Source organism: Carlito syrichta, unplaced genomic scaffold (assembly GCF_000164805.1).
Source record: "Carlito syrichta isolate Samal-C Ts95f unplaced genomic scaffold, Tarsius_syrichta-2.0.1 Scaffold302053, whole genome shotgun sequence".
Lineage (NCBI taxonomy): Eukaryota > Metazoa > Chordata > Mammalia > Primates > Tarsiidae > Carlito > Carlito syrichta.
Window position 1 is genome coordinate 478,719 of NW_007246149.1, and position 11,316 is coordinate 490,034.

Genomic DNA, 11,316 nt, shown 5'->3' on the forward strand with positions numbered 1-11,316 from the left:
CAAAAGTAGAAAAATGTTTACCAGGGGCTGGGAGGAGGAAGGAATGGGGTGTTATTGCTTAATAGGCACAGAGTTTCAGCATGGGACAAGAAAGTTCTAGAGATAGCAGTCATGGTAGCAAAACAGTGTGAATATTCTTAATGTCACTGAACTGTACATCTTAAAAACTGTTAAAATAGTAAATTTTGTTACATATCTTTTACTACAATAAAAAGTAGTGAGACTGAATTTTTTATTTTAAATAAATGTTTAAAAACTGGTATTTGATTGTTATTGGAAAACTTTTAAGTATGTTTGAAACAACAAGCATCTAAATTTCATAATGCCCCACTATGTAAAACTCTGATTTCAAGTAGAGAAAAATACAATCTCACACTTATTTGAATTGCCAACTTTGTCTTAGAGCCTGGGGCAATGTTAATATAGCTATCTTCTTTCACCGCTAGGGGAAAGTATTCCATTTTACACCTCAAGTCTAATTTAAGTGGTAAATTACACAACCTCCTTTAAATAGTCTTCAGTCACACATAATAAGCATCTAAATATTCATATACTACTTGCAGAAACTCAAGTTGAATCAACAAAAGCATATTTTAAAACAAAAGTACACACCAATTCCACCAAAATGGTTTTATTTTTGTCATTTACAACAAGCACAATACCTCAATTGTATCATTATTTTGTTTGGTTCCTTAAATATTACTTAAGTATGCATTAAAAATATATGTTTACATTTTTAAAATGTGACACATTAAAGAAGTTCTCTGTAAACACAATCCCTTCTCAATATATTTTCCTGCTTTGTTTCATACATAAATAACTTAATCTGCAAAGTCATAAATAATACTGTCAACTCTTATGGCCTGGAAGTATACACAAATTTTGGAGTTTGACAAAAGTGTTTTCTTTATGATTTTATAAATAATATGCAGTTTTTGCAATGTTTATTATCAATCAAATGACTTGTCACAGTTCTCACTCTCCCCCAACCTGTTCTGCCACTAACAGATCTTCCAGCTCACTTCGTAAAGATGCTGAATGTTTAAAAAGTCAAAACGGTCAAAAGCCTTGGTTAAAAAAAAAAAGGAAAGAAGGATACTATTTAAATTACTAAGTTTTAATAAAACCACTTCAGCTTGTCTGAAAAACAGTAGTAGGTGCCACTGTTGTAATAAAATCAGATTAAATCCATGTCAGTCTTGCAAAAAAAAAAAAAAACCTCTACTGAGATTCTATTACAGGAACAATATTATATATTATAATAATATTGATAGAATCAATACTATCCTAAATTTTTAAAAATTTTTGAATCAATACTTTGATGAGGAAAGCTCTAAGGGTAAAAACAATAACACACGAAATGATTTTGAAAAGCCATATTTATAATTCTTAACACAGAACATTTGATTATTTAGTTTTGTTTAATGAATGGACATCCTTATTTCTTTGGAAAATACTAAATTTCTCTTGACACACACCACCTATCTACTTTATTAAATAACCACTCAAGATTTTATTAGGTAAGCACTCAAAGTACTTTTATGTGATAAAATTAAGCAGGAATTTTGCATGTTGGTTATGTTTCATTTTATACATTTCTGTTTAGGCTTTCATTAATAGGGTATAAAACTCTAAAAATAATTCTCAACTAACAGTCTTAATAGATTTAAATGATTCAAACTACAAGTAGCACTAAGCTTAAGCAATGTTATTACTTTTAAAATCCAAGTTTCTAAAAGTTTTTCAATCAATACAAAAATGACCTGGTTCACACTATTAGCTGCCCAACAAACTGTTTAAAAAACTAAATATTCTTTGTTAAAGAGCAGATTGCAAGGAATGTTTTCCATGCTCTTATTTTAAAAAACAAGATTCTATTATAATGAATCTAAATCAAAATTCACAAATGGTAGCTGAAACCCTGTCAACTTTCAGTCCAATACAACATAAATCCACAGTTATTATGCATAAACAATTCAAAATCAGAGTTTATAATGGAAATGTCAACAAGTCATAACTACCACACATCACTACTGACGGATTCCACTATACTTCAACCAGGCACAGCAGATGTGCACATCTGACAGACTGCTTACAAAATTAAAGCTATCAGGGATATAAACAAGGAATACGTAAATATGAACAGAGAAATGCCAAAGCATAAGAGCTGTTTAAAAAAGTGAATGAGACGTGATGTAAACACACTCGATAGTTCTCTCGGTAAGCCACTTTCCATTGATTTATAAAGCTATGTTTTTATAATTCTTTTAAAAAGGAAAATTTTTTTACACTGCTGCATGCAGTAATTTCATTTTACATTCTTGACTACAATGCTATCTTCACATTCTCTTGCAGAGCTTGACATATCTCATCAGAGTTTCTCCAGAAAGTCAACTTGTCATATTTTCAGCAGCCTAGAACAAGAAAGTAAGATTCATTATAATAAAGCCATGGAAAAAGAGACACCATGAGATAAATTTGTCAATACTGTATTGTCATTAACAATGATTCCCACATATAACAGAACCACTTTATCAGGATAATGCCGTGGTTTCCATTTTTTTGCTAAACATCAGGACTGCCTTTTGAACATATTGCTAGGCTAACAGAAAAGTTATATCATCTTAAACAATAGTTAAGTGTACATGTAAAAACATACTGATATTTTAAATATTCACCAATAGTAGACCTTGGGTCCACAGACTTTATTAGTTTGTTTCTGCAAGTTTTATCATAGTGTGAAAAGGGGGTTAAGAATGAAAAAGACCTTTTATGCTACCAGGTGGAGAGAAGAAGAGCAAAAGATGAATAATGAACATCTGACTAATCCTGTTTCACCTACACCCCCAATGCCATTCTTTCTCCGATGAATCCAGAGAAATTCCAAGATATCATATCATTCATCAATAAATGATTTGAGACATATTATTTCTAGAAAGACTTTAAAAAACCACCATACTAGTATCATTCCTTAAAAAGTAATTTATTAATGTCAACATAAAAATGATATAATTTTAAAAGTTTTGTTTTAGAAATACACATTAGATTTGTTGATTCATTTATGCTTCTACTTCCTAGTTAAAACTTGCTTTTAGATTAGTCTAAGTTCAGAGCTTTCATAAAAATACTTTAAAATGCTAGGAAAACTGTGGGTAAAGCAACATGAAATAAGGCTGAAACTATCTCTATGCAGCTAATAGAATCAACCTGTTTTTCAACATAGTTGACTCACAGACCTAAACCTGGATTTACTTTTCCAGAGAATTAGAACCTGGTTTGAAAAATTTACCATTCTTCACATTTCTTACCTCTTTTTACCCTTAGAGGTCCCTGTATTAGCTTCAGCCACATACCCGTAGGCATTCTATCTGCCTAGTGCCATTCTCAGAATTACCTACATCAAAGAAGACTTGAAATCATATACCCAATTTTCAAAATTAAAATACCTTAATTCAAATGCAGTCTGTTTTGCCCCATTCTATTTTCATATTAATTTTGGAAGTTCTCTTCCAATACAGAGACAACAAAACCAGCACTTTCACTTGAAGTAAGCAATGTTATACATTCAATTTCTACAAATGCAGAACTTTCTATTTGAAAAGACAGCAACAGCATCCTAGAGATGCCACAGCCACGACTGTCACTAAGAACGTCAAAAATATGCAAGGATCAGACCTGGGTACAATCCATTTTAGTAGACCTTTTCTCTTTCAACCTTTCCTTTTCTGTGCAAGAATTTACTACCCCCTAGGGATAGAGGGGTGGGAATTATTTAACCCTTCCTTCCTCTCCCAACTCCAAATTCTGCAGCTCACTATCCTCACGCTGAGGACCATCCCAGACAGGGATACACCTAAGGGATTTTTCCCTTCAGTATTAGTAGCAGTACAGGACATCTGCAAGAGAAAGGCCAGGGTTTAGTCCACAGAAATCCATCATCAGGGTACAATTTAAGTCACTATGACACCCAAATAGAAGATGCAAGAGAAAGCTTTGCTCCGCAAGTCTCAAATTACAGTATGTAGATGACTACTTACACATAAACACTAGCACTAAGGAGATAATATAAGCATTGAGTATCAATACAGAATCACTAATAAAATGCACCCAATTAACAGTCCTAATGCTGTAGGAGATACATATAAGGTGGCCTACCTATCACTGTTAAGACCCAACTCTCACCACTACACTGTGTGTCCATGTAATGAACATGCATGTGTACCCCCTGAATCGAAAATTAAATAATTTTTTTAAAAAAGAAACTTTCTAGCTGGGCTCGGTGACTCAGCCTGTAATCCCACGCCTTGGGAGGCTGAGGTGAGTAGATTGCCTGAGCCCGCGGGTTTGAGACCTGCCTGGGCAACTTGGTGAGACTTCATCTCTACAATAAATGAAAAATCAGCTGGGCGTAGTAGCACGCGCCTGTAATTCCAGCTACTTGGAAGGCTGAGACGGAAGGATCGCCGGAGCCCAGCAGGTCGAGGCTGCAGTGGCCGGGAGTGGTCACTGCATTCCAGTCTGGGCGACAGAGTGAGACTCCAACTCAAAAAAAAAAAAGAAACTTTCTAGTTAGGGGGACACACAGTTAGCCCTTTTACTATACATGATTTAGACAATATCAATATACAAATCTGTAAAAGTAAAAGGCAAAAACAATTAACAAAAAAATGGTTACTATTTTCTACACAGTTAAAGAGCAAAACTTATTTGTCATGACTACGTAGGGGAAAAAGAATATCTTCTCAGGTCAACAGTCCTTGAATTTCAAGATGTCCCTGATTTATATTTTATATATTCTAAAATATAAATGATAAGTATTATATAATTAATTCTAAATACTAGGAATTCTAGATAAAGACAGAATACAGCAGAAACAATTCCCTTTATCCTAATTTTACTATCAAAATAAATAAACAAAAAATATAAGAAAAAATTTATTAGCAGCAACCAAGTAAAGAAAAAAGCTTATGCTTGTGAAGTCAGTGGAGGGGCGGTCAAAGAAAGGCAGCCTGACCCAGCCGCTCCTCATCCCACCCCAGACGGCAGCTAAGCAAGAACAGATGCTAATACAGATAGAAGCAAACTGATGTTATTATTTTCTAATTCAGTAAAATTAGCTATGCTTTGGTTAGGCTTATTTGATCCTGGTTCCCTTATACCACTCAAACTGTAGTACAATACAAAAATCTCTTCCTGTTATGCTTATTCCCTTTTCAAACTCATGCATAATAAAACAAAAATTCTTATAGTTGTGAAAGATGTGTACTAAATAAATCATCTTCCAAATTTCAGAAAAATACTGATGAAAGACTATAATACTTCTTTTATTTTTATTAACAGTTATGAAAAAATACTAAGCCAGGGAAAGTGCCCATGCCAATGACTATTTTGCTTCTAAAAACCATTCATCCTTTCCCAAATAGCAGACTCAGGTAGTCTTTAGATTTCATCAGAGAAAACTTGGTAGTTAAGAAAACAATTCTGAATCAAACAGCCCAAGCTCAAATCCCAGTTCAACCAGGAAATCTACGTTCTTGGGATAAATTAGTCACCATAAGCAGCAACCAAGTTTCTTAATAGTAAACTATTGACAGTATAGGTTGAGTATCTCTAATCCTAAATGCTTGGGACCAGAAGTGTTTCACATTTCTTCCATAGGGAATTAATTAGTTCCAGCACCCCCTCTTTGCAGATACCAATGTTCATGGATGCTCAAGCTCCTTATATCAAATGGTACAATATTTGTATGTAGCCTGCACACATCCTCCCATATACTTTGCATCCTCTCCAGATTACTTACAATACTTAACACGATGTAAATGCTATGTAAATAGTTGTCACACCATATTGTTTATGGAACATGACAAGAAAAGTCTGTACATGTTTACTACAGATGCAACTATCCTTTCTCCCTCCACCCTCCCCAAATATTTCTGATCTACAGTTGGTTGAATCCATGAATGTGAACCCACAAATACAGAGGACTGACCAAACATACTGGTTTAGCCTCCCCAGTCAGAAAATCCAAAAATTTGACATGCTCCAATGGGGACTTCCTTTGAGTATTTATGCCAGTACTCAAAAATGTTGGAGCATTTCAGATTTTCAGATTAGGACGCTCAATCTGTATAATACGTATCACTGTTGTGACTAAGAAGGAAATAATGCCGGTAAAGCCTTTGGAGCACAGGATCTAGCACAAGAAAAGTTCTCGTATAAATATTACTATTCTTATTATTCAGTGATTTCTTCTTTCTGCTATATGAAAGTCATAGGTGTGAGTTAGAAATTAAAAATTTCAATAGTTTTTATAAATCTTGAAAAAATGTATTATTTTAAAAATCTGAAACCTTACATGCATACCTGACAAAGGGTTTATATCCAGGGTATTTAAAGAAGAGCTGCCAATCAAAAAGAACAGAACAGAGAACCAAGAAAAATGGGCAAGTGACTCACAAAAGGGGATAACCAAAAAGCATGTAAAAATGCCTTCCATCTCACTGGTACTCAGAAAAATGTAAATAAAACCAAGTGAGAAACCCATGTACACTCCAGAATAACTAAAATTAACACAATTCACAACAATAAGCATTGGCAAAAATGTGGAGTAAGGGAACTCACATGATTTGGTGGAAATATAAATGATGCAATTATTTTTCTGAAAAGTCTGACATTACAATTATCTGTTCAAGTTGAAGATACAGGAACCTCAGACCCAGCAGTTTTATTTCTAGATACAAACCTAACAGAAGTGCATGTATAAATGAATCAAGAGACGTGGACCACAACACACAAAGCAGCATTATCTGTAATAGGCCCACACTGGAAATAATCTAATATCCATTCACATAGAAAAAATAAGTAAATTATAGTATATTTGTACAATGAAACATGTTACAGTGGAAAGGAATGCATCACAGCTACACACAATATAAATACATCTCACAGACATAATGTTAAATGAAATAACCTAGTAAAAAGATTGTGTTATAAGATTCCATTTATATCGAGTTAAAAGTTTTACACAATTAAGCTTCAGTGTTAGGAGATCCATATAGTTAGTAAAACCACTAAAAGAAAGAGTCTACTATAAAAGTGAGGACAGCAGCACTAGAATGGAGAGGCCAGTGACTGGGCAGGGCCACAAGAGGGTTTTTCAGGAGTTGCCAGTGAAGGCTGCAAACATATTCTCCTATGATACATTTTAGCTCTGCAAATGTGTTTTGTTTACCTTTTTGTGTTAGACTTAATAAACAAAAAATTTTTAAAAGAACAAAAACAACCTAAATCAATGGAACTTATCAGAAAATAACTTAATCCAAAAGATGGGTAAATTTCATATTTCTATAGCTCTGTTTTCTTACGGAAAAGAAAAAAGAGAAGTTATTTTGTTGTTGGACAAGTTTTAAGATGGACTAACTTATAAAGTGTCAGTATTCAGGGTGTTTAGTGCTGGAAATAAGCATGAAAACAAAAGCACAAGATTTTAAATCAGAGAATATGCAAACCAGGGGATACTTTTCCTGTTTCCAATTTTAGCAATTAAAAGGTAGTTAATTAGACTTTGAAAAAGATGGCCCTCTGGGACCATGGTGGTAGCAGCAGCAGCTCCTTGAGCTACTTTAGGAGTCACTTATCCCTTTTCTTGAAAAGTTATATATTCACAGCTGAGCAGCCCTGTCAGCCAGTTTCCTGTCTACAGAATCCTAGTAATATGAGAGCCTTCCTTCATTTCATCCTGTTCCTTTCAGTCCAGGCTGGCATTTGTGCTGAGATAGTTGACTGGGTCTATCATATACCTAATCTCTTCTCAAGAAGGTTGTCCAGTTACATTTTTGGCCGTGTCTCCAGAACATGCGATCCAGATAGGCCAAAAATCTTCCAAATAATCAAGTGCTGGTTCCTTTTCTTGTTGCAATTCCTTCCCCAATTGCTCATTCCTCTCACATGAACGAATCAGGTTGCACATTCCACACCTTGCTGGAAAATCTCCTCAGCTAAATATCCAAGTTTACCACTTATATGTTCTATTTTCCTTACAACAGTAGAACATAATTCAGTCAAGTTCTATCACTTTATAACAGGGACCATCTTTACTCTCATGTCCAATAAATGTTCCTCATTTCCATTTGAGACTTCACCAGAAGTGCTTTTAATGTTCCTATTTCTAGCCATATTTTGTTCCTAATGTATATATTCTTAGAAACAACTGAAGCTTTCTCTACAGCTTGTCTTTCTTCTTTCTGAGCCCTCACCAGAATTGTCTTTAACATAACATTTCTACCAACAGGCTCCTCAAGGTAATCTCTAGTCTTTTGCTATCAAGTTCCATAAAACTCTCCAGTCTCCATCCATCACGTAATTCCAAAGCCTCTCTCACACGTCTAAGAATTTGTTACTGTAGCTCCCCATTTCCCAGTACCAAACTGTGTATCAGATTCCCAGGGCTGCCATAACAAAGAACCACACACTAAATGGCTTAAAAAAACACAAATCTATCCTGTCAGATCCGGAGGGCAGAAGTTCAAAATCAAGGTGTTGGCTGGGCCATGCTCTCTGAAGACTCTTGGGAGAGTCCTTCCTTGCCTCTTCCTAGCTCCTGGTGACTGCTAACAACTCTTGACTTTCTCTGGCTTTGAGACAGCACTCCAGTTTCTGCCCTCTTCATTACATGGTGTCCTCCCTTTTGTGTCTTTGTCTTCACGTGACACTGTCTCCATGTATCTATGTCCAAATTTCTTTTGTCTTATGAGAATACCAATCATTTGATTAGGATCTACCCTAATCAAGTATAACTTCATCTTAATTTGGTATGTCTGTGAAGACATTATTTTCAAATAAGGTCATACTCATCAGCACCAAGGGTTAGGACTTGCACATATTTTTTTCTTTTTTGAGGTGGGCACAATTCTACCTACCACATAGAAAAACCCTAAAAATAATTAGAGATTTCTGGGAAAAGTTATCATGGTTTGTGTCAGCAGCAGTTTTTATGATCTGAACATGCTACTAAAGTCCTGATCTTTAGAATTTCTCCTGATGGTGCTGGAAGTTAGTTTAACCATGTTAAACTAGAATCCTTCCCATAACTTCATCATTAATCATTTTCTAAACAAAAGCATTTTTATTTAGAATGAACTAATAGGAATCTCTAACCTTTAGTGCTTCAGTAGCCTTGCGAAGTTCCTTAATAACCGACGATAAAGCTTCTGGGTTAATTCCTTGTTCACAAAGCCGTACGCAAATAGACAGAGTTTCCATATCTAAGCCAGTATTCAAAATTCTTGAGATTTCAAGCAGAACTGAAAAAAGATATAAAGAAAACTTTAAAAAAAAAAGCTTATAGTATTTAAAAATATTCATATAGTACTTTTGTTTTTCATTTATTTACTATTGCACAATGCCAAATTAGCATAGCATCCCAGGTTTTGTAAATCAGCATATAATACTGTCTTGCTTTTACTTGGTTTTAGAAACTTAAACTTACAACCTCCCTTCACAAAACTGTCACTGTCTTTTACATCTTAGTATATATTCTAGCACTCATTTAATAGCTATTTTACATTTATCCAACATGATTGAGACTATTCTGAACAAGTGCCTATTTTTTAGTACTTTTATAATGCCATGTAATTAGTTGCATAAAATTTTATAGAAACTTCACAGTTTTCCTTAACTATTCTGCTATACTTTAAGACTTAGGTTGCCCTCATACTTCTACCCATTAAAAAATTATTGTGGTAAGAATCTGTACATACTAACTTAAATTTATTTCATTAGAATAAGTTTCTAGAACTGCTCAGTCAGCAATATACATATTCCTAGGCTCAAGTGATCCTCCCACATCAGCCTCCCAAGTAGCTGGGACTACAGGCACATGCCATCATGCCCGACTAATTTTTGTATTTTTTGTAGAGACAAGGTCTTGCTATGTTGCTCAGGTTTGTCTCAGACTTCTAGGCTCAGGTGATCCTCCCACCATGGCCTCCCGAAGTGCTAGAACTGTAGGTGTAAGCCACCACACCAGTCTGTTTAGAAACTTATATAACAATTTGACAGCATAATCAGGTCTGTTGAATCTAATAACAAAAATGAAAGCTTATTTTTTAAATTTCACTTTTATAGTATTGCATTTTACTGTAGCTTGTAGAAGTGACCGTTTTTATCATGAGAAGCACTAATGTAGGTTTCTAAAGTGATTTTCCAGGAATCCTTACCATTATAGGTTGTTAGTACACCAGTTCCACTGAACTTTGTTTTATGGTGGTTGTTTACCAGAGTGTGCTTATATTTTAAGTCAACTGCCACCATGTTATCCATTGTTTCCTATATCATTTTTCTTCAGCATTATGCTTAAAAAGTTATTGCCCATGCAAAGATAACATTCACCAGTATTTTCTTCCAACACTTGTAAGTGTATTTCTCCCTCTCTATAAATACTTAAATATTTAATTCCCTGGAGCTTGGATAAAAATAGGATCTAATTTCCCTCCCAGAAATAAGTCAGTAATTTATTGAATGATTTATCCTTTCCCTCACCTGAGATGCCATCTTTATTAGACAGTAGACTCCTATACCTATAGACTTACTGCATATCTATCCTGTGTCAGAACCAGTTAGAAATTTTAATTACTAACTTTAAAATGCATGTAGTAAGGTAAAAGATTCCCTTGCTACCTTTCAGTTATTTAAGCCCTTTTTATTCTCAATACCCCAAACAAATTCCATTTGGATTCTGATTTGAATTGTATGAAAACTACATATTATTTTGGAAAGAATGGACAAGTTAACAACATTAAGTCACCCATTAACTTAAATCTAAAGTCTTCCTGAAAATCTTGCAGTATTCACAATGTTCATGAGATAGACCCTTATCACTTTTTTATATCAGATATTCATTTCTGTCACTCGAAGTCTAATTTGAGTTTTAAAAGAAAAATACGTCCAAACTTTTAAAACATATGGAGTACAATTATAATGCCTTTGTCTGCTAATGCTAACATCTGTGTCATTTGGGAGTTTGTTTTAATCGAACTTTTCTCATCATGGGTCATACTCTGCATACCTGATGATCTTTGACTGGATGCCAGGTGTTCGGAGTCTTATTTTGTTAGGAGCTGGTTATTTTTGTGTTTCTATATTACTGAGCTTTAATATAATGAGATACGGTTATCTGCAAACAGTTTGATCCTTTCGAGTGTTACTTCTCAGACTTGTTAGGCAGTACCAGAGCCCTATTCAGTGTAGGGCTAACTATCTCCCACTATTGAGGCGAGACTTCTGAGTACTCTACCCAATATCTTGGAATGACAAAGT

General features: G+C 34.5%; 1 protein-coding gene across 1 annotated transcript; it reads right to left on the bottom strand.

Annotated features, from left to right (window-relative positions):
• Nucleotides 1–615: 615 nt before the first annotated feature.
• MZT1 (mitotic spindle organizing protein 1) lies at nt 616–10,320 on the bottom strand. The gene is made up of 3 exons (XM_008055964.1): nt 10,218–10,320; nt 9,157–9,302; nt 616–2,414 (listed from the first exon to the last, which is right to left on the bottom strand). Exons 1-3 carry the CDS (start codon nt 10,318–10,320, stop codon nt 2,391–2,393), a joined length of 273 nt encoding a protein of 90 aa, XP_008054155.1. The 3' UTR covers nt 616–2,390.
• Between the last annotated feature and the right edge of the window lie 996 nt (nt 10,321–11,316).